Source organism: Pseudopipra pipra, chromosome 22 (assembly GCF_036250125.1).
Source record: "Pseudopipra pipra isolate bDixPip1 chromosome 22, bDixPip1.hap1, whole genome shotgun sequence".
In the NCBI taxonomy this organism is placed as follows: domain Eukaryota; kingdom Metazoa; phylum Chordata; class Aves; order Passeriformes; family Pipridae; genus Pseudopipra; species Pseudopipra pipra.
Genome location: NC_087570.1, coordinates 7,400,190 through 7,428,035, shown reverse-complemented (window position 1 = coordinate 7,428,035; position 27,846 = coordinate 7,400,190). Strand labels below are relative to the sequence as shown.

Here is a 27,846-nt window from a genome sequence, read left to right as displayed (position 1 = left end):
CCGATTCCTACGGGATTTATTTCCACACTCCCCCCATTTCCTTTCCTTGGAAGCCAAGTGTCCTCAGCTCCCAAAACCGGGGGGTTTCGTACCAAAGAGCCTCAAGTCACAGTCCAGAAGAAGTGGTTATTCCAGGCAAAACCCGCTGGGAGCTGCCACCCCCATTCCTGGCGCTCCCAGTGTCCCAATATATACAGATTCCTTCTTTGTACAGGTCATAATATACAACATATTTATATATATATAAATGTATAGAGGGGGTACTCAGACACACGGACACCTCGGGCCGGGAGCAGCCCCCCCACAGCCCGCAGGGAGGGCGCCGCTCCCGCCGCCCGGAATTCCCACTTTCCATGCAAACAGCTGGTTTTCGGGGAAGAAACTCCCCATTTTTTTCAGTTTTTTCCTCCTTATAAAAATAACGGGTGATGCACCCGGGGCAGGGCCACCCCCGGCAGCTGTTGGGTGGCTTGAGGTAGGTGCCGGGTTGGTGGGGAATCCCGGGAATGCTGCAGCAGCAACCGGAGCTGCCAGAGGAGCAGCGCGGGGGGGAATCCCGGGATCTGCCAGATGAGCAAGGTGGGGAGAGAATCCTGGGAAGGCTGCAGCATCCACGGGATCTGCCAGATGAGCAGGGTTGGGGGGAATCCCGGGAATGCCACAGCATTGGTGGGATCTGCCAGGGGAGCAGGGTGGGGAGAGAATCCGGGAATGCTGCAGCATCAACGGGATCTGCCAGATGAGCAGGATGGGGGGAATCCCAGGATCTGCCAGATGAGCTTCGTGGGGGGGAATCCCGGGATCTGCCAGATGAGCACAGTTGGGGGGCAATTCCAAGAATGCAGCAGCATCAGTGGGATCTGCCAGATGAGCAGGATGAGCAGGAAATCCCAGGATCTGCCAGGTGAGAGGATGGGGGGGAATCCCGGGATCTGCCAGATGAGCAGGGTGTGGGAGGGTCCGGGAATGCTGCAACATCAGTGGGCGAGTGAGGAATCCCGGGAATGCCATAGCATCAGTGGGATCTGCCAGGTGAGCAGGGAGGGCTGGCATCCCGGGAATGCTACAGCGCCAGCGGGAGCTGCCAGATGAGCAGGGAGCTGTCGCCGTTGCCCGCCCTGTCCCTGTGCGGGCCGTCCCCGCGGAAGTTGCGGTACCCGCGGCCCCCGGACACGATGGCCACGGAGGAGATCTCCTTGCGGGGGGTGTCGCGGGCGCAGGGCCGGCTCCTCACCCACACGTCGGGGTCGTCGGCCAACTCGTAGATGGACCCGTCCTCCTCGGCGTGTGCCGGCGTTCCCGGCGGGGATTCCCGCACGGAGAGCAGCTGCCCGGGCAGGTGGGCCGTGGAGCGCAGCCGGTACTGCAGCAGGATCCCTTTCTTCCTCAGCTCCCGCGGGGGAGGCCCCTCCAGCTCCGGGCCTTTCTCCTCCTCGCCCCCCTCCTCCTCCTCGTCCCGGTCGCCCCGGAGGACGTCGGGGGCCAACGTGCTCAGAGCCACCGCCAGGAACTCCACGGGGCCGCCGTGGCCGTTGAGGGACACCATGCCCTTCCCTGCGGGAGAACGCGGGGATGTGGCTCCAGCCGAGCCTGGGAACGGGGGATTCCCGGGCGGGGAAGGGCCGGGGCTCACCCGTGATCTTGGGGATCCCCTCCAGGCGGGGCACGGGCAGCAGCACGATGATGCCCTGGTCGGTGCCCACCCAGAGCGAGCCCTGGCAGATGAGCAGGCTGGTGACACGCACGTGCTTGTGACCTGGGCAGGGGAGACAGAGAGGAGCGGGGAGAACTCCACATCAAACTCCCAAAGAATTCAGCACCGCAGGAGATTTTACACAGAACATCCTCTGGAAGCCCCCAGACCCAGGATGATGCCCTGGCTGGAGCCCCCCCAGAGCAAGCCCTGGCAGAGGTGACACAGATGTGGGTTTTGATCTGTGGAAGCAGAAAGAAAAAAGAGGCTGAGGGATAATTTCACATCAAACTCCCAAAAAAACCATCACTGGTGGATTTTTTTGCCTCTGGAAGCCCCCAGAACCAAAGCAGCACTTTGGCATGAAGGTCTCCACGGTGGGGAAAGGGCTAAAAATCTACATAAATAAAAAGGAGAGCGGGGGAAAAAAAAGAGAAGAGTGAGACTTCTAATGGGAAGTGAATATTTTATGGGCAGGACTTAGCGCTGCACGACGTCCGACTCGGAGCAGCAATAAATCCACAGAGATGCAACTCCGGGTTCCTCCAGGAGGATTTTATTAATGACCTGCCAACTTAAAAAGGATGAAGGAGCACAAGTTCAAAAATGCATTAATCCCCACCACTCGCTCGCCCAGGAAGAAAGGGAAGTGATGAATATTGGAACATGCCCTAAAAAAGCGGGAAAAAATGGAGCCAAAGGGATTTACAGGAGGATCCTCGGGACCAACGACACGATCATGGAGCTCCCAGGGGAACAGGGGACAGCCCAGGGAGGGGCAGGGACACAGGGATGGGAATGGGAGGGGGGGAAATGGGGGAAAGGGGTGCACAGGGCAATGGGGGGGTGCATGGATGCGGGAATGGGGTAAGGATGGGAGGGAAGGGATGGGGGGATGAGGATGGGGTGACAGGGATGGAAGGGACAGGGGTGGAAGGGACAGGGGTGGAAGGGACAGGGGTGGAAGGGACAGGGACGGGGGGACAGGGATGGGGGGAACAGGGGTGGAGGACAAGGATGAGGGGACAAGGATGGGGTCATGGATGGGGGGACAAGGATAGGGTGCAGGGATGCATAGGGACAAGGATGGGGGCAAGGAGAGGCATTCACAGGGCAAAGATGGGGTGCAAGCATGGGACACAGTGATGGGGAACAGGGATGGGGAACAGGGATGGGGAACAGGGACGGGACACGTGTGCAGGGATGGAGCACATGGACAAGGTGCACATATGGAGATGCAAAGCTGGGATTCATGGATACACACAGAGGGGCACAGACCAGCTCAACCTCTGCAGCCCATGAGCAGAGCCCAGAGCTCCAGAGCCTCACCCAGCACCCTGTTCCTCCCCAGTCCTTCTGGAGAGCAGGGAACCAACCCCAAAGAGCACAAAATTAATTTGTTCATTTCACAGAAAGAAAACACAGATTTGAAAATTCTAAAAAGTCGTAAGTATTGAGACTGATTTGGGGAAAGTCAGACTTTGGCATTTTAAATATAACAATAAATTTTAACAAGTTGTTGTTTTAACAAGGAGTTGCCAGGGCAATGCCCCCAGGGCACTGCCAGAGCAGCTAGGGGGGCTCAGGGCTCACCTGGGAGCACGAAGGTGGTCCTGGTGGCGACGTTGATCTCCTGCAGGTGCTCCAGGGTCTCGGTGTGGAAGAGGCGGATGGAGGAGCCCGAGGCAAAGGCCATCCAGACCCCACTGCCCGCCTTCACCATGTGGGTCACGCTGGCCTCGGCCTCGGGGTGGGCCTCGAAGGTTTGCTGGGGGGAAGCCCAGAAGGAAATCAAAAGGAGGCTCCCCAAAAGTGCAGCTTGGGCTCTCTCCAGGAGCTTCTTTGGGGCTCCAAAGCTGCACAGGGAGGGGCCAGAGTGACCCTGAGTTCCCTTCCCTCCTCAGCAGCTCCAGCTCTGGGAGAGCACCTGGGAACCAGCCCATCTGCAAACCCCTCTGGGGTTTTTGGGATGGTAACACAGCCTTTCCCACCCCTCCAGGGTTTTTGTCCTTCTCTGAAAGACTCATTTCCCAGACCAAATGCATCTGCAAAATCCATTTCAATACAGGGTGAGACCCTCTTGCTTCCTCCGACCCCAAAAACCAGCCAGGAGAGGCTCAGCCTCCCTGCCCCAGGATCCTTGGGAATCATGGATTGGGCCATCTGCTTCCCAGACTCCCCACTGGAGCATTTCCCTGTCAGACATGAGATGCAAACTGCAGGAAAAGCACCTTCTTGGCATCAAAACCCATCCCTGCTGCAGCCTGGCCTTTAAAATTTACTTTACAGTGAAAAAAGAGGAGCTGGGGTTGATCCCCTTCCCACAGAAGGGGCACGAAGCACCTCCCAACAAACCTTTCCCAAGACAGGAGTGAATAGAGATTTTCAGGTGATCTCCCCATATTCCCCACCCTCCCTGGGATCCATTCCCTGCTGGTTTATTCCCAGACCAAGACCCTATTCCACAGCACTATTTACACCACCCCATAGCAACCCTCACCCCTATTTTTTTTCCCCTTCTTCTGCAAAAAAAAAAAAATCCCCTCCTGTCATAAATAAAGAGGGAGCCTGGAAAGGAATCCAGTCCCCAATGCATAATTCATGTCCATCAGCACCCTCGGGCTGGATTTATGACAGCTGATACATGCAAACCGAGTTGGGGCACTAAATGTGGAAATGAAGGTGGGAGAAAAGGGGTTTTTTAAAGCAAAAAGCGACTCTGCAGCATTCCCTGGTTGTGCAGCTGCAGGAGGGGGCTCAGCACCTCCCTCCTGTGATCCAACACGGGAGGGAAGGGAGCCAGAAATGAGGGAAAGCAGCAGGAAAAGGCTGGTTTGGGCAGTGCAGGGCAGGGATGGGCCCGGGCAGGGGGATCAGCGGGGGCTCCAACCCCGCCCCAGAGCTCTGACCGTTCCCAAGGGATGCAGATCCCGGATCCTGGGGATGCTCCTACCTGGGCCCGGAGGGTGGTGGCATCAAGGACAGTGACCTGGTTGGCACAGCTGGCCCACAGGGTCTCCTCCAGGGTCAGCAGGGCACGGACGGGGCCGGTGCCCACGGGCAGGCGGGTGGGCTGCGCTGCCGGGTCCCAGAGCCCCCCTGGAGCACAGGGATGGGATCAGGGGGAGCACCAGGAAAATCAGCTTTGTGTGGAGCTGAACCCCCCCAGAATGTGGGCTGGGGTCACTGGGGACCCCTCACACCTCCAAGGATCCCAATTCCACAATCCAAAGGCCAAAGGGGGGTTATTCCCCCCGTTCCAACCCCTCCAAATTCCCTCTGCTCCCGTGCAGCTTTGGAGCAGGGAACAACTGTCCACCTGCAGCACTCAGGCACGTTCCTTGTTGGAAAAGCCAAAAATCCCCCTTTTTCCCATTTATTTGCTCTTCAAGTGACACTCCAGGGCCATTCTGGAGCGTCCCTGTGAACAGCATCCAACGTGGATTTGGATGAATCCACCACCAGCAGCTTCAATACATAATCACTCTCTTTTTTTTTTCATTTCCAATGCTTTTTTTTAACTCAGACCCTAAGATCTGATGGATAAAAGAACCCTTTGGATCCTCCAACCTCTTCTCCCATCAGCAGGGGTTTGCAACTGATTCCTCTTTCAGCAAATCCTCATTTCAGCTCTTTCAGGGAAGCTTTTGCCTTCCAAAAAAACAGGGATAAGATTAAAAACTTCACCCTGCAGCCCTGCCAGCAGCTTGCTGCCATCACTGTGCATTTACACAATCAAAATTCAATTAAAAGTGACTTTAATTGGCTCCCAGGGTTGCTGTAATTTGGGAAAGGGGACGTGCAGCACCCAAAAATGCAATTTAAGGGGGTTTAGTGGCTCTGGGTTGACTTGGGTGCTGCTCCCTGCAGGTTCTTGGAGAAAACAAGGCGGTTTGTCCAAAAATAGGCCAAGTTCCACATTATTTGAGGCTCTTTCCTACCCTCTAGTGATGAAAAAAAGGTATTTACCCAGGCAAGCAGTCGCTGGGGAGGGATGGAAGCTCAGCCTGAGCCAGAACCAGGGCAAACCAACCCAAACTCAAGCTGCTAAAGGAAAGAGTCTCTGCGTGGGGGGGGGTTGGAGGGGACCAGCGCCATTTATAGCACCAAAAAGGTGATTTTTGCAAGGCAAAAGCTCCAAATCCTCACACATCCCATCATCAGGCCCTTCCTGCAGCCCCCAAGCAAACCCTTTGCTGCCCTCTGAACCCCTCAGCAGGATCATTTCCCACCTGTTCTCCCCCCAGAACGAATCCCTCTTGCCTTCAGTGAAAAGCCCTTTCCTTGCCCAGGGCTGCGAGGGGAAGGGCGAAATTTTGGGGAGGAAAAAAATGACAAATGGAGATTTATCACTATTTCAGTGGCCAGCATATTTTGCTGGTGTGAGAACCTCCCAATTCCACAAAGAACTTTCTCGTTCCATGGGGGTTTTTTAGGAGGTTTCCCCCAAACAAGCTCCTCACCGTTGCTCCGGGGGTAGGCGGCCACGGAGCCGTCCTGCAGTCCCGCGAACAGGAACTCGGGGCTGTGCCTCAGGCACAGGATGGGCTGCATTCCTGGGCTCCTGCAGCTCAGCAGGCACGGCGTGCCCGTGTCCACGCTCCCATAGACCAGGATGCTGGGGAGGGAAGGGGTGGCAGCTGCAGAGGCCGCGCTGGCCCTCGGGCCGGGCGCTGGGCGGGCTGGCAGCGGGAGGGGGGGCTCACCTGCCGTCCTGCAGCCCCAGGCACACGGTGGGATGAGGGGCTGGGGGGGGCTGCTCGCCGGCTCGGGGTTCCTGGCAGCCCGGGGCATCCCCCTCCTCGGGCTCCGGGATGTATTCCATGCACAGCACCGGGGAGGCCACCGGGAAGGACTTGACGGTGCGCGGCACGGCGCGGTTCAGGGAGAAGATCTCCACCTGCCCCCCCGCGCCCTCCTGGCCACCCCCCACCTGGGGGGACACACAGCAGGGTCAGTGCCCACCACGACCCCACGGGGGGCTGTTGGGGACACGATGCCCCAAAGCCGGGGGGTTTGGCCCCGTTTTGGGGGGTGGCTCACCCAGAGGTAGCCCTGCGGCAGCGACGTGCTGACGGCGGAGAAGCCCAGCAGGGAGGACTGCACGGGGTTGTGAACTGCGGCTCCGAGCTGGGGACACAGCAGGGCAGCACCCCAAAATTAGCTCAGCACGGGCAGGACAGCGGTGGACACCGCAAAATCGGGGGTCCAGCCACAGCCCCGCTGGTATTTCCAGCATTCCAGAGGGGGCTGCACCAATTTCTGCCCTCGCGACCGACTCGGGACACCCTGTCCACTGCAGGATTTCTGCCTTTCCCCCCCAAAAAGATGGAGGGAAAGGGGCGATGGAGAACCCAAATTACCCCAACACAGGCAGGATAGCAGCAGACACCCCGAAATTCGGGATCCAGCCACAGCCCTGCTGCTATTCCCAGCTTTCCAGGGTGGGCTGCACCATTCTGTGCCCTTGCGACTGACTTGGGACGCCCCGTCTGGCCCCCCCACTGTGGGATCCCGGCCTCTCCTCCCCAGAATGAGGGATGGGAAGGGAAGGGGGGATGGAGAAGAGGTTGCTCATGGCTCTCACCTGCAGATCAAGGGCTTTGGAGGAGAAGGCTGGCATGTGGCAGGAGAGGATGGGGCACCAGAACGGGGCTTTGCTCTTCTTGTCTTCGTCGGGACAGAGCCAGCCCGGCTGGTTCTCCTCCCCTGCGGAAAGACAAGGTGCTCGAGGGTCACCAATACCCCAGGAAGACCCCAGAATTTATAACTGGAGGTGCAGGGCTCTCACCTCCAACCCCAAACCACCATTACCCATGGATTTGGGATACACCTCACCCCGTGCTCCCAATTATTGCAGCGCACAGCCAAGGAACCACCTCCGGCAGCAGCAAAAAAGTCCCAAAAATCAGATATAGAAAAGCAAAAAAACACCCCCGATGTGTTTCTTCACATCAGGCTTTAATGTGTTTTCATTTCTAACTCATGGATACAGGATTATCCCCCAGGATAAAAAAAAGGGAAAACAAAACAGAAACTGTTAAAAAACAAGAGACTCATAAATTATTCCAGCCCAGGGGGATCTAAGCACTCAAACAGAATTTTAAATTCTTTTTATTTTCTTCCGTTAAACTTATTTTTGCTGCTGCAGTGGCTGAGGGAGTTAGAGAGGAATAGGGATTGGGAAGGGGCAGGAGGCTCCTCCCTTCCTCATTCATCCCGTTCCAAGGAAAATGGGTCAGCCCCGACACCGCTGCCACAAGAGCCGACAGAAATCCATCCCTTTGTGTCTCCAGCCCGGAGATCCCACCCGAGAGCACCAAATCCCAAAGCATTTGGGGCCGGAACTCCCCATTCCCACCATTTCCAGCATGCAAATCTCCAAGATGTTCTCCATCACCTTACTCCCAAAGTTTCCCCCACCCCGCCCTGTTTGGGTTGGGATGCTCCGAGCGATGCCAACCCCTCTCCGCTCCCAAGCCAGGCTTTTCCAAGGAATGCTGGTGACTCACTGAGGCCTATCTTGGCCAGGTGCAGGCGGTTCACCCAGGAGATCTTGCTCAGGGGGCTGGGGGTGATGAACACGACCATGACGCTGATGGGGCGGCCGGACCTGTGTGGGCACAGACCCCCGGGTGGGTCTTCAGCCCCTCGGGGTGCGAGGAGCTCCCAGGACCCCACACTCGTGGGAGGAGCCCCCAGGACCCCCACTCGTGGGAGGAGCCCCCAGGACCCCCCACTCACTTGTCCGGCTTCCCGGGCAGCAGCAGCCGCAGGCGGCACTTGTTGGCAGAGTGGATCTCCTCCTCCTTCACCCTCACCATCCTCTGCAGTGCCAGGCACCAGTCCTGGGCCACCGTCATGTTCAGGTTCTGGGGGACAGTCACACATGGGGGAAGGGTCCCCAAAACCAGCCTGAACCACCCCCAAACTTCATCCGTGGGGCTCCAGAGGAGGCATCCCCAAGGTGTCCCCAGCGACCCCCAAAGAGGTGCCCAGAGATCCCAAAGAGATGCCCAGAGATCCCCCAGGAGGTGCCCAGAGATCCCAAAGAGGTGCCCAGAGATCCCAAAGAGGTGCCCAGAGATCCCAAAGAGGTGCCAAGGAGCCCCATGGTGCTGGGAGGTGCCCCAGGCTGGCTGTCCCCAGACCACACCCTTGCAGTGCTGGGACCACACAGGTACCTGGTAGGTGCCGTGCAAGGTGCTGATGAGGAGGGTGATCTGCTCCACCACTGCCAGGTCCTTCTGCAGGTCCTGCAGCTCCTGGAAGAGCCGTGGTGGCCCCAGGTAGACTTTGTCTGGGGAGCAAAAGGGGAGAATTGAGGTCCACAGAAGATCCCAGAATCAGTAAGGTTGGAAAAAACCTCCCAGACTGAGTCCAACCTTTGACCCAACACCACCATGTCAACCAGACCGTGGCACTGAGTGGTCCTTCCTTAAAGCCCTCCAAGGATGATGTTTCCACCACCCCCAGGGCAGACCATGGTGTGACTTCTCATGTGGAAAAATGGAGAATTGAGGTCCATGGAGGATCCCAGAGACAATTAGGTCAGAAAAGATCTCCAAGATCAAGTCCAACCTTTGACCCAACACCACCACAGCACTAAGGGCCACATCCAGTCCTTCTTTAAAGACCTCCAGGGACGGGGACTCCATCACCTCCCTGGGCAGTCATGGTGTGAGGGAATGCTCCATCCCAGCCCCCCCAGCCCTCCCGGCCTGGGATCCCGGGATGTGCCCTCACTGTGCGAGGCCTGCCCGGCGGGCGCGTGTCTGCGGGCGCCGGCGTTGTGGATGACCACGTTGTCCTTGTCGTAGGCACCGCCCTCCTGCCCCACCTCCACCACCTGCACCTGCGGGAGGGCTGTGCTCCACTTCAGCACGTATTTGGGCCCCAGGGGCACCAGGCTGCTGATTTCCAGTTGGCCTCTGCCGAGGGGAGAGGGAAAAACGGGTGTCAATGAACAGCAGGTGCCTCAGCTCGCCCCGAAACACGAGTCGTGCAAGCCAAGCCCCGTCTGTGAGCCCACCCCGTGCACCAGTCCATGCCTGAACCCCCAGCCTGGGGCACACAAGCACAGCAGACCATGGTTGGGACCTACCCTGCGTCCACCGGCCTGGAAAAGGGGAAAAAGGATTAATAAAGAAGTTTTAGGAGGAATTTAAGGAAGGTTTTCCCCTTGGCAGCATCAATCTCTACCAAGCCCTGAGGTTCCAGCATGTTCCCGGACCCTGCACTGACTCCAGCACCAAGGAATGCCAAGGCTTGGCATGAACAGTGCCAAGAATGGGGCAGAGAAACCCCAAACCAGGTGGGTTCCTCCTCAAAACAAGGCGAGGTGGCCTTTAAAGGTTCTGTCCCTCCTTGTGGTAGTTCCCCAAAAATCCCACCAAGCCAAACATTGAGGTGGGGACGGGGCGGGTTGGGTATATCAGCACTTCACTAAGTGATTTTGGGGTCTGGGGGGACCAGCACGTACTTGAAGTTGATGTTGGCACAGACCAACATGTCGTTGAGCAGGAAAACCTTCCTCTCCTTGGACTTGATGAGCTGCCCGCGGTCCCCGTACACCGTCTCCGTCAGCGTCTCACAGAGCAGGAGCTGCCTCTGCCCCGAGCTCAGCAGCTGCAAAGGGGATGGAGTGGGCAGGGGGCTCAGCCTGGGGGCTCCTGGAAGCCTCCTGACCCAAAATTTGGGGCAGTTTTCCATTATTCCAAGGATTTTCCTCCAGCTGGGCGCACGGACAGTCCCGAGTTCTGTGGAGCAGGACAGGCACCGCGCTCCGAGGTTGTACCCTCTGCACCCCATGTGTCCAACCACCCTTCTCTCTTCATGCCCCGGATCCAAATCCTGATCCCAGTGCTGAGCCAGCGGCTGCCCCGCCGTGGTTTTTGCCATCCCCAGCCCAGGATGTGTTGCAAGAACTTGGGGTTCTTTTTTTAGACACAAACAGTTGCAAAATCAGGGGGATGAGACCCAGCAGCTCGTCCCGGAATTTCCCTGCGCCAACGCCAAGACTTGGTTTTGATTAAAGTCCTTTCAGGGACAGCAGGTTTCCTGAAACCCCTGACACCAAGAGGAAGGTGGAAGCTTCAAAACACACCCATGGCTGAAGGACCCACCTTGTTGAGGCTGCTCCTGTCGCTGATGCTCTTGCTGAGCTGTTGGATCTCAGCCACTTGGTCGGCCAAGCGCTTCTGCTCGTTGAGCTTCTCCGCCAACGTCTCCAGCTCAGTGAGGGCCAGCTGGAGGGACAGACGGTCTGCGTGGCCCTTCGGGGTGTTCTTCAGCATGTCCTGGAGAAGAGAAAGGAGGGGGGGACGAAAACCACCCCGGAAAAATCAGCCCTGTTCGAAAGCACCTCCAAAATCAAAGCTTGGAAGACAGTCCTTGGGATGGTCCCCAAAGGTGCAACCAAGCTGCCAACCCTGAAACGTGCCCCACACCAAAAAAGGGTGCAAAGACACGTCCCAGGGGTGCAAAGCAAGGTGGGTGCAGGTACCTCCCTCCCATACCTGCAGGAGAAGGATGAACTGAGGGAACCTCTGGATGGGCTTCACCATCAGCCCATAGAGCGTGACCCGGTCAGCACTGGCCATCTGCCTCTTCTGTGGGGGGACAAAGGCCAGGAAAAACGGAGTTTTCACCCCAAATGGTGCCCAGCAGCACCATGGGCCCACCTTTGGGTGGTGCTGACCTTGAGGAAGTCGAGGAAGGCGGGTTTGGTGAGACAGGCCTTCTTGATGAGGGACATGGCTGAGGTGAAGTTGTTGACGTAGTCGCTGTAGACGTCCAGCACCATGGACTTGGAGAACTGGGAGAGCACAGGAGACCCGGGATGGGGTGGGAGTCCCCCAGAAGTGGGGGTTTGCATGTTTTTGGGGTGATGCTGAGGGTGCTGGTGGGACCCCAGGGCTGGAGCTGCGTCGCTTAAATCCTCCCCCCACTCCCTGGTGTGGCTGGGAGGGCCGGGGGGGTTTGGGGGTGGCTGGGGCAGGTTCCACCCTGAGCAGGCCTGGAATCCGGGCAGAGAATGCAAACCCCACCAGCTCCCAGCCAGGGGGGCTGTGCTGAGCTCCTGCTGCTGCCAGGAGGGGTTTTGGGGTTGAGCTGTGTTAAAACCAGCCTGGTTCCCCAAACCCCAAACACATCCTGCTCTCGGCAGCAGGACTGGACAGATAAGCTGCTCTGTGCCCTGGAGATGTGTGACCAGCAGACTGTTCTACTATAAAAACCCAGGCCACTCTCACACAGGAGGTTTTCCAGCATAACCCTTCTTGGGGTGGTTGTGTGGAGATCCCTCCCTCGGGTGGGGACAGTCCTCGAGGTTGAGAGAAAGAAATCTCCCCACAAACATTGGTCTGGGTGAGTTACATCAAACCTCTACTTGATAATTACTTCTTTTTGCTTTAATATAATTGCTCCAATAATTGCTTTACTATCATGCTCTATCCTATCCTACATTAGTAGATTTAGCTTTTGTATTGGGCAGTAAATAATTCTGATCGAGATATTTTGTCTGATCGTTTGCAATAATAAATAATTCATTTTACATAAATATCCTCAGTTTGCCAGAGTGCAAACCTGCAGGACAGAAGTGGTTCAATCCCCCTCTCTAACTGCTCACATGTAAACTGGTGACACAATCTGAGGCTAAGATGGGATCCAGCTTCATCCCCTCGGAGAAGGAGCTGAGGAAGCCGGGGGGGCCTTTCTGCACCTTGGGACTCCAGGGCAGGGCTTCTTAAATCACCTGGTCCAAGCCTTCCACTCCCACCCACAACAGTGGGGGGATTTCTCCTGGATTTCACAGAATCACTGAGTTTGGAAAGACCTCTGAGACCATCGAGTCCAACCTGTGACCCAAGCCCGCCTTGTCCCCCAGACCATGGCACCGAGTGCCACATCCAGGCTCATCCTGAACCCCTGCAGGGACGGGGACTCCACGGTCCCAGCCCCTCCCTGGGCAGCCCCTCCCGAGGCCCCACCAATCCTTCTGGGAAGAGCCTCCTCCTCCACCCCTTCCTACCGAGGCCACGAAGAGGTCCCCGATCTTCTCGGCCGAGTCCCACTCGGCCACGCGGGAGGCGAGGGCGATCTGGAACATGGAGTGGCACTGCAGGATCTCCTTCAGCCGGAAAAACACCACCTGGCACTTCCTGGCGCTCAGCACCTTGGGCTCCATCTCCAGCAGTGGGTTCCTGTAATCCTGCGGGAGCGCCGGAGCGTCAGCGCCCCGGGATCCATGGAGACACCCCCGAGGAGCCCGAGCGGGGATCCCACCTGCAGGATCCGCTTCAGGGAGTCCACGTAGCTCCGCTCGCTCTGCACGATGGAGCCCAGGATGTGCCGCCGCACCACCTGTGGGACAGGGAATCGGTCAGGATGCCCCAAACCCCAAATGGGGGGATGGGAGGAGCTCAGCCATGGTCCCAAACTCCAAATGGTGGGACAGGAGGAGCTCAACCATGGTCCCAAACCCCAAATACTGGGATGGGGGGCTCGGTTGTGGTCCCAAACCCCAAATACTGGGATGGTCCCAAACCCAAATACTGGGGTGGTGGGGTCAGCCATGGTCCCAAACCCCCAATCCCAAACCCCAAACACTGGGATGGTCCCAAACCCCAAATGCTGGGATGGTCCCAAACCCCAAATGCTGGGATGGTCCCAAACCCAAATACCAGGATGGGGGGGGGGGGTCAGCCATGGTCCCAAACCCCAAACCCCAGGATGGTCCCAAACCCCAAACACTGGGATGAGGGTCTCAGCCATGATCCCCTCACCCCAAAGCCCGGGGTGGGGGAGGTGCAGGCCCGAGCAGAAGTGCTGACACAGCATCACTTGGTGCTGCCTCGCCCTGTCCCTGGTTCCTCAGTCACGGGACCAGGGAGAGCCAATTCCCCCCAGATCCCCCAAACCCATCCCACCCCACCTGCTGCGGGCTCAGCCCCTCAGGCATGGGGCCCAGCTCCGGCGGCGGGTGCTTCATGTCCGAGACCGTGACCTCCAGGAACCCCGTGTCCTCCTCCTCCTCGTCCCCTGCAGGGAAAAAAACCCCACAAAATGCCAAAAACCCCCTGATTTTAAACTTTTGGGGGTCTGGAGCTCCATCGGCTCTGTGGCAGGGGGTGTGTTTGGGTTTGGAGCTGAATCCCAGCGTCCTCCCTGAGCTCACCCACAGTCACCAGACACCAGGATGAGCCAGGCTGGGAGCAGGGAGAGGACAAGGAGAGTCCCCATTCCCAAAAACCCCCCCTGGCTGGGGGAAAAGCCCCCTTGTCCTCTCTCCAGGGGCAGGCAGAGCAAGGAAAATGGGGAATAAGAAGCCATAGGCAGCAGGCAGAGAAAACCAGGGAAGGGGAAGGCACGGGGATCCCTCACCCGAGGCTGAAGCAGCAGAGGAGGAGGAGGGCGAGCGAGCCAAGGAGGCATCCCGAGGGAAGCACGGCCGCCGCTTCCACATGGCCCCTCCACCCCGGGCCCATCCCGGCAGATATAAATAGCCGGGAAGGGGGAGGACCGGCCGGGCTGGAGGGGAGGGCGTTGGCAGCCGGGTAATTTTTTTCCTTCCCTAATTTTGGCTGGGACAAATCGCCGCCCTCGGCTGGTCAGCTCCACCTTCTCCCCATCCCCATGTGCCAGGGATGCTCCCGGGGGACGGGAATCCCTCCAGCTCCTCCCAGAAGCATCGAAGCCCCACCCCAGCGAGGCAAAGGCACGTTGGGGACACGCAGCCAGGCCGGGACACACACGCGGGATCCCCCGGGAAGCTCCGGCGGGAGCCGCCCCTCGGGATCGTACCTCCCCCGTGCTGCTCCAGGGACACCCGCGAGCTCCGGCGGGAAGGCGGCGGCTTTCCCGCCTCCTCCGCCCGCCTCCTCCGCTCCCCATCCCCTACGTGACAGCAGGAAAGTCAGGAAAACCCCCCCAAACTCGGCGTTCCCGGGAAGATCCTGCTCTGTGCCCAAGGACACCCAGGGGCGCTCCCGAAGGGATACGGAGCCAGGAGGAGCCGAAGGGACTGAGCTTGCACAGGGATGCAAAGAGTGGAAAACAGTCAAAGAAAAGATTAAAATGCAAAAAAATAAATGGGAAATAAAGGAAATGCTGAAAGGGATGGGGGTTCCTGGTGATTATTTTTAAAAATACCCTCAAAAAAGGCTTTTTTGGCACTGGAAAGGGAAGGGGGGGGTTGCTTTTCCCGCTCACCTGGGGTTTCTTTCCGGTGCAGGAACGTCACCTTCCTCATCACCGCGATCTTGGTCTTCTCCAAACCGTCCTTGGTGCCGCTTTTGGCCGCTTTCATCAGCTGGGTCATCTGGGGAGGGGGAGGAGAGGGATCGGGAGGCTCAGGCAGCACCGGGATCCCATCTCGGATCCAGACGGAGCCGTGTCCTTCCCTTGGGCATCATCCCCCACTCCGGATCCGGATGCAGAGGCACCGTCCCCTCGGGCATCATCCCCGTTTTCCCATGCAGCAGGAAGAAGAGGCACATATCCAAGGCCCATGGATGCTCCGTCCTGTGCCCCATCCATAGGGATGTGGCCACGTGCAAGCAGGCGCCGGCAAAGCGGGATCATGCAGCCAAGCGAAGCAGAGGGAGGGAAGGGAGGCAGGAGCACATCCATCCCCTCCTTGTGCAGGGATTTCATGTGGGGGACAGCAAAGGGGGGGAAGTGTCGGCCTTTCACACCTCAAATCACAGCGTTTCAGCCCAAACTTCCAGCCAGGAAATACCTGGATGGTCTGGGGCTGGGAAAGGCTTTGCACTAAGTTTCTCCCAAAAATCTCCTTCCCCACCTGATTTCCACCACAGATCAGGGGAAAAAAAAACCTTGTCAGATCCATCTATCCCGTGGGAAACCCGGCGCCGTCCGAACGCCCCTTAAAAACAAGGAAACACCCCAAAATCCAACGGTTGGGAAAGCTGGAGGACGGGGAGCTGCAAGACAGATGGACATGAGAGGCAGCTTTGAGGTGCTTCACTGAATTTGTTCCTCTTTTTGGGGGGATGAAATGGGATGAATTCAGCCTGGATAAATTCCATGAGGTTTTTTGACTTCTCCTGGGAAATTTGGGGGAGAAGGGACGAGGGATGGAGGAGGGACAGTACCTTCCAATCGTACTTCTGCTTCAGCTCCTGCATGTCCTTCCCCCCAACTCTTAAAGCCAGGATGTCCCTCTTAGTCCTGGCGTATCTCTCCTTTAGTCTATTCAGGTCTGGAGAAAGCTGAGCTCAAGCAAACCAGGCGGGAGGAGGAGGAGGAGGAGGCAGAGAAGAGATCCAGGTGAGCAGCAAAAACCAAACAAAGAGCAGAAATCCCCCCAGAGCAGCACGGCCCAGGCAGCACCATCCCAAAAGCCTGGCTAGGCTAGAGCGGGGCAGGGAGCGAGCGCAGGGCAAAGCAGCAGCCAGGCTCCAGCAGGGCCCAAATGCAGAAGGAAAAGGGGAAAAACTGAAAAAGGGAAGGAAGGAGAACAGAAAGAAACGAACCCCCCGGAGTTGGGGGCCGAGCCGCAGCATCCTTCACGTCACCAGCCACGGGAGCAGCTGGGCTTGGTGCTCCACTGCCTTTGGACAAGCAAACCCAGGGAAAAACAAGAATAATGGTCCTAAAGGCGTGATCCAAGGGTTACCTTGGGCTGGAAGGACGCTCGGTGCTTGGTGGGCTCAGCTTTGGTTTCCTCCCCCGAGTCCTCGCTGTAACTCTCGAACTCGCTGGAGCTCCAGCCCAAATCCTCGCTGATCCGGGAGCCCTCTCCCCGCTGCACCTCCTCGTAGATCAGGCTCCGCTCCCTCCCTGCTCCTGCCAAGGAAAATCCGGCTCCTTTTCCTTACAGGAAGGCAAATTCCCTTCCTCAGGGACCCACAGGAGACACACCAAACCCTCGCATCTCCCTCCCAATCCCACTGGTTTTCCCACAGTCATCCCACTCCACATCCTCTTTGAGGATGGCTTTCTCCTTCCCTGAGTTTATCCAGAGCTGGAAAACGGGCTCCTAGTCCTTGGGAAAGGGAGGGGGAAGGTCTATCCCTACCATCCTGCTCGGCATCCAGGCTTTCGCAGGGAACGTCGTCGTAGATCACGTCGTCCTCCACCTCCGGGAAGGAAAACCGCTCACCTTTGGGGGACAAACCCCCCCGGGACCTGCTCAGCACCCAGGCTGGAGAAACCCTTCCCAAGCCTCGGCAGGGGGTTTGTCCCAGCGTTTGGACCCACCTCGGCAGATGCTCTCCCGCTTCCAGGTCTGGGTGCGCACGGGGGGGTCTCCCCCGGCCTCCCCATTGCTCATCCTCACCGGGGCCCTGTGGGGAAGGGGGTCAGGGAGCATCCCAGGCTGCAAATCCCTTGGGATTGGGTACAAATCCATCCCTTGGGATTGGGTGTAAATCCCCAGGATCGGGTGCAAATGCATCTCTTGGGATTGGGTGTAAATCCCTTGGGATTGGGTGCAGCCAAGCCCCTCCCCACCTCTGTTCCCATTCCAGGGGTTCACAGGCCCAAAATAAAGCTTGTCCCCCCTCCCCCCATCTCCTTCTTCATGGATTTGGGGGTCCCAGGTCTCAGGGTCACACCAGAGGGTCCCGATGACCACTCAAGAGAAAATGCAAAACACCCAAAACTGGCTTTTTTAGCCTCAGTCCACGTGCTGTTGCAGGGCAGGGGATGTGCCAGCACTGGGGAGCACAGGGAGAGGGTCCCCCCCATTCCTGGTAGGGTCTTGTCCCTTTCCCCACACACTGTTCCTGCTCTGCCGGGGGGACAAGCCCTCCCTGCAGCCAAATTTCCAGCTTTTCCCCCCAAATCCACAGCCAAGGAGGAAACCAGCCCCTTCGAACACCATCCCAAGGGGCTTCTCCCCCATCTCCTCCAGTTGGGGGCTGGAGGAAGCCCCCACCACCCCAAAGCCTCACAGGTCCCCAGGGCTGGGGGGCTGGACCCCAAAATCCCAGGGATCCCTCCCCTTGCAATGGGGAGAAGTTGGGGAAACTGAGGCTCAGCACCAGGCTGGGCCAGCAAACAGGGGGGACAGACCCTAAAGATCCTTCAGGGAACTCAAACCCACCCCCCAAGGGCTGCAGGTGCATGCCAAAACCCTGGGGCTCCCCTGCCTGCAGCCCCTCTGGCAGGGAAGGGGAGAGGTCAGGGCAGTTGAGGCTCAGCCCCAGGCCCAGTGCTGTGGTCTCACACTTCCTGGTGAATTTTCCACCCCAACAGCCTCTGCTGGGACAAGACAAACATCTCTTGCTGGGACAAGACAAACATCAGGCTTCCCTGTTTTTCTAGCTCGGGCCTGAATGACTGTCCTGGGGAAAAACAGCTCATGGTTCTCTCTGCAAAGGTGGGGCTCCCCGGGCGAGGATCTGAACTGGGCACAGAACAGCTCATGTGGCCAAAACAGGGCACCAGGCCGAGGGGGGAAAGCGGGATATCTCTGGAAAAGAACAGGGGTGAGGGGAGTTAAACCTGCCTGACCCTGCCAGCTGGGCACAGGCTGTGTGGGAGAGCCCTGGGACAGGAGAGCTTGGGGACAGCTCTGGGAGAGGGAGAGCCCTGGGACAGGGGACAGCTCGGGGACAGGGAGAGCTCTACGACATGGGAATTCTGGGACAGGGGAGCTCTGGGACAGGGAGAGCTCTGGGACATAGGAGAGCTCAGGGACAGGGCACAGCTCGGGGACACAACCTGCCTGTGCCCCACCTCTGCCCACCCACCCCTTCCCCGCTGGCTCCTTGCCCCCTGCCTGCTCCTGCTGCTCCTGCTGCCCACGGGCCCCCCTTCCCCAGCCCAGGGGCTCAGAGCCGAGCCAGGATTGCATCCACAGCTGGAGTGGAGGGGAACTCCCTTTGGAAAGATTGGGAGACCTGTTTGCCCCCAGAGCAGGGGGCAGCTCCCCCTGTGCCCTGTGGGAGCCCTGTTTGCCAGGAGGGAGCTCCCTTTGTGCCATGTTTGGAGCCCTGTTTGCCAGGAGGGAGCTCCCTCGGTGCCCCGTGGGAGATGCCCTGGAATCTGTAAGATTTGTGTTAAATCCGGGTTTTTAGTGTGCCCATCAAGTTCCCTCCCGCCTCAGAACAGCAGCTGGCAGCTACCAAACCCCGTTCTCATGCTTCATATCAAACTTCCTAAACTCTGCAGGTTTTGTTTAACGTTCTTCTCAAGGGAAGGGACTCAAGCAAGCACATCTTGTTTGGGACAGGTGCCCCTGGACCAGAAAAATCAGATATCCCTGCAGCCAAAGCAAGCTGGCAGGCTCAGGAACCTCGGCAGAGCTCCACAGACAAGGCTGTGAGGAGGAGGGAGATGAGGAAGAAGGAGGGTCTTGAGACCTCCGATTCAACTCCCGGGAGGCCGTGCCAGGGGGGAGGATCCGGGGGTGGACAGTTCTCAGATTGGGTGGATTAGAACTAGAAAATGGGAAAATCCGGGTAAAACCTCGGGACACTCGTGTGCACCTCGAGGCCTTCAGTAAAGAGCTGCTCTCTGGCTGATCTACACCGATGCCGTTTGGAGAATTTCCTGCCATTTTCGGCATCCCGGGGAGCCCTGTTTGCCAGGGAAATCCCTTTGTGCCGCCGCAGCCCCCGGGAACAGCCCCCTGCTGTCCACGGCTGTAACTGTGCCGAGGCAGAAACTCAGAAATTCAGAAAACACGGAATTGTGGAGGGGAAAGCTTCAGTTACAGTGTTGTAGCTCGGTCTGTTTTGTTATGTGTGTATATATATATATACATATATATACATATATATACACACATATATATGCATATATATACACACACACACACATATATATACACATATATGTGTATGTACGTTAGTAAAATGCTATTACTTTCTTTTCCACACCTTTTCACCTGAAGCCTCCTAATTTTGAAGTTATAATAACTCAGAAGGAGGAGTTTGGTTTTTTCTATCCTGCCCTCCCTCAGTAAACGTTTTGTTTTGTTACATGGAGACACTGGGACATCAAACAGAGGGGACAGACCCCAGAAATCCTTCTGGGTACTCAAAACCACATCAAAACCCCCCAAACTCCCCCCAAAACCCCACCAAAGCCCTCACAGATCCCCAGGGCTGGGGGTTGCACCCCAAATTCCCAGGGATACCTGCCCTTGCAATGGGGAGAAGTCAGGGAAACTGAGGCACAGCACCAAGCTGAGACATCAGACAGAGGGGACAGACCCCAAAGATCCTTCAGGGGACTCAACACTGCACCAAAACCCTCCCAAATCCCCCCAATCCCCCGCCAAACCCCACCAAAACCCCACTTACCCTTCTGGGGTCTCTGGCACCAGCCCCTCTGTGGAGAGGAAAAGCAAAGAGAGGCTGTGTTGGCACCCACAGGGGACATCAGGGACAACGTGGGGACATCAGGGACACGGCGGGAATGTCGGGAATTGCGCTCTCACCCCCCTCGGAGCTGGTCCCACGCCGCCGGCGCGGGGGGGCCCGGAGAACAACGGCCCCGCCGGGATGGGCCGCGGGATCCTCCTCCTCCTCCTCTTCCTCCTCCTCCTCACTGTCCTCGAAGGCAAAGGCTTCACCCACGTCCTCCCCCGCTGCGGGCACCACGCCCACCGGCTCCGGGGGCACCGCGGCTCCTGCAGCGGGGACACGGCACCGGGATGGGGGGAAAGGGGGGAAGGGGAGATGGAGGGAAAGAGGGGGATGGAGGGAAAAGGAGAAGGGGGAGATAGAGGAGAAGGACAAGGAGGGATGGAATGGGGGGAGGGATGGGTGGAGAAGGGGGGGAAAGGATGGAAGGGGAGACAATGTCACTCCGGGTCCCCCAGAAAGGAGGGGATGGAGAAGGGGGGGAAGGAGGAGCAGGGGGGAAGGAGGAGAGGGGAGATGGAGAAGAGGGGAGATGGATGCAGAAGGAGGGGATGGATGCAGAAGGGGGGCACACGGTGTCACTCAGGGTCACGCCCAGGAAGGAGAAGATGGAGAGGGAGGTGATGGAAAAGAGGGGAGATGGAGGAGAAGGGGGACATGGATGGATGGATGGATGGATGGACGGATGGATGGATGGGTGGACGGATGGATGGACGGATGGATGGATGGGTGGACGGATGGATGGACGGATGGATGGAGGGATAGATGGATGGATGGAGAAGGCGGGGAAAGGATGGAGGAGGAGACAATGTCACTCCGGGTCCCCCAGCAAGGAGGGGATCGAGAAGGGGAGCAGATGGAGGAGAGGGGGGATGGATGGAGAAGTGAGGGAAGGATGGAGAATGGGGGGATCCAGTGTCACTCAGGGTCCCCCAGGAACGGGGAGATGAAGAGGGAGGTGATGGAAAAGGTGGGATTCACTCAGGATACGCCAGCAAGGGGTGGAGGGAGGAGGGAAGATGGGGATGGAGAAGGGGGGGTGGAGAAGGGAGTCATCACCCCCCCAGAACTGCAAGATCCAACAGCCCTGAGTGTTTTCACCATTCCAAGAGGCTCCTGTTGGGATATGCAGGACAAACCCCCCTTTCTGCCCAAGCATAGGGGCCCTCCTCCCAAAAAAAACAGGAATGGAAAAGGGATGGAGGGGGGATGGAAGAAAGAGCCTCACCCCCACAGAACTGCAAGATCCAACAGCCCTGAGCGTTCTCAGAATTCCAAGAGGCTCCAGCTGGAGCAGGACACCCCCCCCTTTCTTCCCCAGGATAGGGGTCCCCTTCCCAAAGCTCCCAGCTCCAGAGGGGTGACAGTACCTACTGCAGGCTGGGGGGGCAGCTCAGACGAGGCCATGGCGAGGGGGCTCCGGATGCTCCGCCCAGGCCCTTCCCCGACTTTCTCCTGCGGGAGAGAAGGAAAAATGGGTTGAAAAGGAAGCTCAGCCCCCCAGATCCATCCCTGGGAGCCTCCAGGTGTGAGGGATCCAGCTCCAGCTGCTGCAAAACCTCACAAGGAAGCAGGAGCTGCTCCCAGGGCTTGGTTGGCATGGAACATTTATCCCATGGATGGCAAATCCTGCAGGATTGAAGGTCTTGGGGGCGGGAAGTGCCAAGGAGCCTCCCTGGGATCGATGGCTCATCCGCTCCCGAAACCAGAGACGCCCTGGAAGGTCACCAGGAGGAGAAGGAAGGTCAGAGCAGGGACCCCCATTCCCAAGGGATGATGGAGCGGAACAAAACATCACCTGAGAGGTTGGAAAGGGGAAAATGGGGCCAAATCCGGGGAATTTGGTCCTGCTGGAAGCAGGATGTCCAACGGATGCTGCCTCCCTGCTCCAAGGAGTCATGACCCCCCCCAAGAGATGGTTTCTCCCCCATTTTCCCTGGGAAATGCTGGATAAGCGGAGGCCCAAAGCCAGGGGTGATCCCAAAACAAAGGAGCTGTTGATTTAATCTATTTATTTAAGATGATTTAAGATCTGTTTATTTAGGATTTGTTTATTCCCCCCGGACCAAAATCCCTTGGAGCTGCAGCACAGGGTGGGAGGAACTGCCCCAGGTGGGACAAACAGCTCCAGGGCCACAGAGAGACAGGAAAACGTATCAAATAATCCTAAAATTTCATGATAATGATGATAATGATAATAGTGATAATAATATAAATGCAGAGCTGGAATTGCTCCAGGTTTGGGTTTTCATGGAGCTCCAGGGCCACAGAGAGATATAAAAATATATAAAATAATACCAAATTATCTTTATAATAATGGTAATTATAGTAATGATGATAATAATTATAGGAATGGTAATAAATACGAATGCAGAGCTGCAATTGCTCCAGGTTTGGGTTTTCACGGAGCTCCAGGGCCACTGAGAGAGATCAAAATATAGAAATAATGACAATTATTGGAAGAATTATAATAGAAACACATATCTGTGTGTCTGGAGCTGACCAGGAGGGTGCTGAGGTCTGGGATCACCTCCCAGATTCCCATTTCCTGCTGGAAAATGGGCTCTAAACCCCCGACAGGTGCCCGAGCTGAGGGTGTGACCCCCCAGATTCCCAGTGCTCAGCAATCCCAACCCCATCCTGATCCAAACCCCCCCAAAAGACGGAGCCAAATCCCAATTGACCCTTTTCCAGCCACAAAAAATAGGAATAAATCCCTTTTTCCCCTCCCTGACCCACCACAAGAACTTTTCCAGCCACTTTTCCAACAAGCCCCTTGTCTCTGTAAACACGTTAACTGGGATTTATTTGGGAGAGGGACCCAGGGATGGTTTGTTTTCTTCCTGGAATTCTTTTCCTGGTGCTCAGAACAGCTCCCACGTCACCCAACTGCTTCCCACCAGCCTGGGAGCAGGATATTGCCAGCTTTCCCCCTTTTCCAAGCTCCAGGTTTTATCCCTCTGGACATGGCACCACCTGAGCCATGGATCCAGAGGGAAGCAGGAGCTGCCACGGAGCTGAGGAGCACAGGGAAAAAAACATCCCTTATTTCTGCAAGAAAAATAAGCAAAGCAAGTTTGGAATCCTTAATCCTTGGGAAAAATAACCCTGGGAAAGAGCTGCTGCGGGATTCATCCCGACCCCAGTTTCCTTACTGGTTTGATCCGTCCTTCCAGCAATCCGGTGGCTTCCCCGTGGGATGAGGGCAGTGGGAGGCGGATGTGCTGCGGCTCCATCCCAAATTTATCCGGCCGGGCGGGAAAAGGTCACTTCCCATTTTGCCAGTTGACATAAGCTCCCATCCCAAAGCCCAATTTATCCCAAGGCTGGTTGGTTCTTTTTCCAGCTCCCAGGACTCCAAAACAACTCTTGGATTGGGTTTGAAAGGCCATTCTGCATCGTTTTCCATGAAAAAGGAACATCCCAGGAGCAAAATGCATCCCAGGGGATGAGGGGAAAGCAAGTGGGGATGAGCCGCCCTGCCAGGGAGATCCCTCAGAATAAACCGGGAGCGGAAAAACGGGAAGCGGGACAATCCAAGGAGGGCCTGGGGATGTGAGAGGATCCCAGAAGGACGCTGGGATGCGACATCATCCTTGGAAGTCCGGATTTCAAGGAGCTGCTGGGGCCTCTCCGTGGGAAGGAGCATCCTGGGGGCAGCAGCTCCGGCTCCTTCCCACCCGGAGCGGGGAGGGAAAATAAATCAAGGCAGGCCTAAATAAACAGAGCTGGGCCTGAATAAATCGAGCTGGGCCTGAATAAATATAGCCAGGCCTAAATAAATCGAGCTGGGCCTAAATAAGTCGAGCTGGGCCTAAATAAATCGAGCTGGGCCTGAATAAATCGAGCTGGGCCTAAATAAAGGCAGAAGAGCAGGACCATGTGCTGGGCCCCATCCTGATCCCGGGATTCAGGGGGATATTTTTAGCCAGGCCATGGAGCGACAGGGCCCAGCTGGTGGGAACAGGGCCCAGCTTCGGGAAGGATCCCAGATCCAGGATCTCCCTTCCCAGGGCTCTCCCATCCCCCCATGAAGGGCTTTGGGAAGCCAAGGAGGAACAATGGACGATATTCCAACAGGATTTGCCCTGGGAATCTGCCCCTCTGCCCATCCCACCGCGCTCATCCCGCGGGATAAATAACTTGGAGTTATTTATAAGGGATGGGGGTGGGGAGGAATCCAAATTAGCTCTTCTCTCCCAAGGTTCTCCCCCTTTTCCACATTAATTCCTGCAGGTCACATCCCACATTAATTCCCACATCCCAGGGGGATTTTCCACCATAACCTTGATAAAAATTGATATAAAAATTGACTAAAATTTGATAAAAATTGAATTAATTCAGGTTTTTTCCACTCCCTGGGATGGGAGGAGTCCACGGAGGAGGAAAACAGGGGTGTTTTCACCCCTAACTCCCAATCTTTTAAAATAATAAGTAAAATATTATTAAAAAAAAAATTAAAAATGGAAAAGAGGGAATTAAATTTAGAAAGATAAAAAATAAAGAACAAATTGAGAAAAATTAAATGGAGACATAAATGGGAAAGTAAAAATTAAATTGGAAAATAAAGGTTAAACCGGAAAACAAAGTTTAAATGGGAAAACAAAGTTTAAATGGGAAAACAAAGTTTAAATGGGAAAACAAAGTTTAAATGGGAAAACAAAGTTTAAATGGGAAAACAAAGTTTAAATGGGAAAACAAAGTTTAAATGGGAAAACAAAGTTTAAATGGGAAACAGAATTTACATTTAAAAATAAGATATAGGTTGGGGGAAAATTTACATTGAAAAATAAAATTTGCATTGAAAACTAATTTTAAAATCAAAATCACTCAAACATTAAAATAACCTCAAGTAATTTAAACAATAAAAAAAATCATTTATGACTGGAAATAACTCAAAGACAAAAACAACTCTGAAATGAAAAATCATTTTCAAATTAAAAACCAGTTAAAAATGAACAAAAGTAACTTTAAAAAGCAGCAAATATTTACAGCAAAGGAAGTTTTTTCATCTCTAATTAGATTTCGGGGCCAAAGGTTTTATTTCCCAGTTTTCCAAGGAATAAACTGGGCAGGTTTGAGGGTGTCAGTGAGAGCTCCAGGGGGGAAAAATTACCCAGGGTCCTCAAAAATCCCCTGGATCAGGAGTTGGGATGTGGTTGGGATTGAGAAAGGTGGGAACAAGGGGCAGCCCCAGGAGCAGTGGGAATGAAATGACAGCAAAACCATGGGGGGGCCCTAAAAAAAAGGCAAAATATGGAATTTCTTCCTCAAAATCAAAAAAAAAAAAAAAGGTTTTTCCCAGAAAAAGCTGCAAAAGGAAGAGTTTGTCACCGAAAAAATTCCATCAAAATTCAAAATCCAGGGCAGTTTTGGGAGTAGATTTTCAATAAACTCCTGGAAAGGCATCAACTTATAGAAAAAGCTTTTTTCCCTGTTTTCCCTTGAAGTGGCTTTTCCAGGCAAATATCCCACAAATATTCCAGCTCACAATCCCATGACCTGGAAAAGTGCCACTGTTTTCCTTTGCTTTGCATTTTCAAAGCCACCGATGAGCTGGAAAAAATCCATCCCTGGTCCAGCTCATGCCATGAGAAACAGGGATAAAAGGAAAACCAGGGGAAAGTCAGGAACAATCACATTTATAGCCCTTAAATAGGAAAAATTAAAGTCCTTTCTGCAAAGATTTCTCGCAGAGAGACCTCAAAAATCCAGGAAAAAAGCCATTTATTGCCGAAAGACTCCCTAATTCCACGTTTATCCCAATCCCCACTTTACAAAGTTCATCCCCTGCAAAACTACCCCGGGAAGGAATTTGAAAGGAGAAGAATTTGAACCAGAAATACCAATAAAAAAGCCTCAGAAAAAAGAAATAATGGATGATTTTTCCCCCCATTATTGTTTCCAGGTCAAAATTCCCAATAATTTGGAGTTTGCTTTATTGCAAAGCTCCACATTAAAACCTCTCCCACCCTTTGGAAGTGTTTTTTCCTCCTGCCAGTGCTCTGGGGTCACTTTATTTCACCCCCAAATCACCTTACATTGCCCCAAACCCAGCTTATTTTGCCCCAAAATCACCTTATTTTGCATAAAATCACTTTATTTTGTACAAAATCACCTTATTTTGCCCCAAACCCACCTTATTTTGCATAAAATCGCCTTATTTTGCAAAAAAAAGCACCTTATTTTGCCCAAACCCCAAATTATTTTGCCAAAAAATCACCTTTTTCTGCCGAAAACCCACCTGACTTTGCCCAAAAATCAGCATCAGGTGATGGCACCAATGGATTTGAGCTCATCCTTCCCTAATATCCCCTAATATCCCTAATTTTTCTCCTTGTTTTCCAAACACCTATTCAAGCACTTGATAAAATATTGGGATTTTTACCCTAAAAAGACATTTTCTGTATATTTTTCCGGGTATTTTTGGGAAAAACCTGCTCTTTGCAACTGTTTTGTTCCCCTAAGACACAATTAATTAATTAAAAAATAAATCAAAGCGGTGCAAAAGGTGGGAAAAAATATTCCAGCCCCTTCCCAACTTGCACCCCAACGCAATCAATATCCCAAAAAATCGCCATAATAGGGATAAATGCCATTATTTCCTGCCAAAATTATCCCAGAGGACGCTCCCACCTCCCTAAAACTCAGTTTTCCCACAGGTGCTGCAATTCCCAGCTGGGAAAACACGGGAGGGATTCACGAGCTGGGAAAAAAACGGGACGAGAAAAGGGCAGGAAGGGGGGTGGGATGAGGTGGGTGGGTATTCCTGGGGATTTCCGTCCCCCATTCCTTGTTTTCCCTTATCTGTACAGAATGAACCCAAACTGCCGGGAATTTTCGGTGGATAATAAAGGCGGGGATGGCCGCGGGAAGCGAAGGGTGTCCTCCCGCCGCGGGATTCTGGGATAACCTATGGATTTCTGTACGGACACACGGCTATCCAGGGATTCCTGGCTGGATCCACGGATCTGGGGGGGCGAGCAGAAGGGAAAACGGGAATTTGCTGACCTGGGAAGGCCGCGGCTCCTCCGCCTTTGTATCCACATCCGCGCAGGGAGGGAATTCCCGGGAGAACCCCCCTGGCCGGCGAGGGCCGCTCCCGAGGCGCCCCTGGGTGGGATGCCCGGGGCGGGGGCTCCCCCCGGACCCCCGCGAGTCCCAAATCCCGGCGCCGGAGCCCGGCTGGAGCTCGGCCCGGCGCTCCAGCGGCTGGAGCGAGGGATGCCGGGATTTTGGGCAGCATCTCCCCCTCCTTCTCCTCCTCCTCCTCCTCCTCCTGCTCTTCTTCCCGGGCAGCGCTTCCCAAATCCCGCTAAACCGGGATTGATCGCCTCCGCCTGGAGCATCCCGTTAACCCCCTCGCTTCCAGCGGGGGAAAAACAAGGAGCGGGAGAGGCCCAAACGCCCAGGGATAGCCCAAAATGCCCAAAGTTTCCGGGCAAAGCCGATTTTTCCCGGGATATTTGACCTCCAAACCACCCGCTGCCGGCCGAAAACGCAGCTCCACATTCCCATTCCAAGTTATTCCCCCCCACCTTAACATCCCAAAAACTCCACCCAAAATACAATATACACCCCCCCCCAAAAAAAGGGAATTTCAGGCAGCAGGAAGAGCCCACCCACGGATTTAATTAAATTCGATATCCTTGATATAAAATACTCCCATTTTACCTATTTCACATCCATGTTTTCCAGGCTGGGAAGGAATTTTCTGCCGGCACAGGGCCCGGCCCTGCTGGAAAACGCCCCTTGCAAACAAACTCCGGAGCTGTCGGGATTTTTCCAGCTCCAAACCAGCCCAACAAGCCT

The 27,846-nt window shown here is 55.4% G+C and overlaps 1 protein-coding gene across 11 annotated transcripts; it reads right to left on the bottom strand.

The window, feature by feature from the left end:
- Nucleotides 1-27,846, bottom strand: ARHGEF10L (Rho guanine nucleotide exchange factor 10 like). Of its 11 annotated transcripts, none has more exons than XM_064678864.1 (30): nt 27,709-27,846; nt 21,405-21,489; nt 20,109-20,300; nt 19,972-19,999; nt 16,919-17,004; nt 16,737-16,820; nt 16,335-16,504; nt 15,811-15,927; nt 14,906-15,014; nt 14,498-14,590; nt 13,629-13,735; nt 12,980-13,057; nt 12,726-12,905; nt 11,394-11,510; nt 11,212-11,304; nt 10,819-10,992; nt 10,176-10,321; nt 9,798-9,812; nt 9,440-9,624; nt 8,878-8,993; nt 8,438-8,565; nt 8,206-8,306; nt 7,281-7,402; nt 6,737-6,823; nt 6,400-6,626; nt 6,157-6,311; nt 4,647-4,792; nt 3,287-3,461; nt 1,634-1,756; nt 1-1,554 (listed from the first exon to the last, which is right to left on the bottom strand). In XM_064678864.1, the coding sequence occupies exons 2-30, from the start codon at nt 21,439-21,441 to the stop codon at nt 1,064-1,066; spliced, it is 3,882 nt and encodes a 1,293-aa protein (XP_064534934.1). In that variant the 5' UTR covers nt 21,442-21,489; nt 27,709-27,846; the 3' UTR covers nt 1-1,063. The 11 variants fall into 11 exon arrangements, with proteins under 11 accessions (XP_064534934.1, XP_064534933.1, XP_064534928.1 ...); XM_064678863.1 differs by lacking the exon at nt 27,709-27,846 and adding an exon at nt 27,046-27,157; XM_064678858.1 differs by lacking the exon at nt 27,709-27,846 and adding an exon at nt 23,190-23,896.

Bases quoted from the DNA above. Each gene is read 5' to 3' on its own strand.
- ARHGEF10L (XM_064678858.1), bottom strand. From the start codon at position 23,270: ATGGAGCCGCAGCACATCCGCCTCCCACTGCCCTCATCCCACGGGGAA. The intron at 15,928-16,334 runs GTAACCCTTGGA...GCTTGAGCTCAG, and splicing joins GAGCGTCCTTCCAGCCCAAG to CTTTCTCCAGACCTGAATAG. The intron at 13,736-14,497 runs GTACGATCCCGA...TTTTCCCTGCAG, and splicing joins CCTGGAGCAGCACGGGGGAG to GGGACGAGGAGGAGGAGGAC.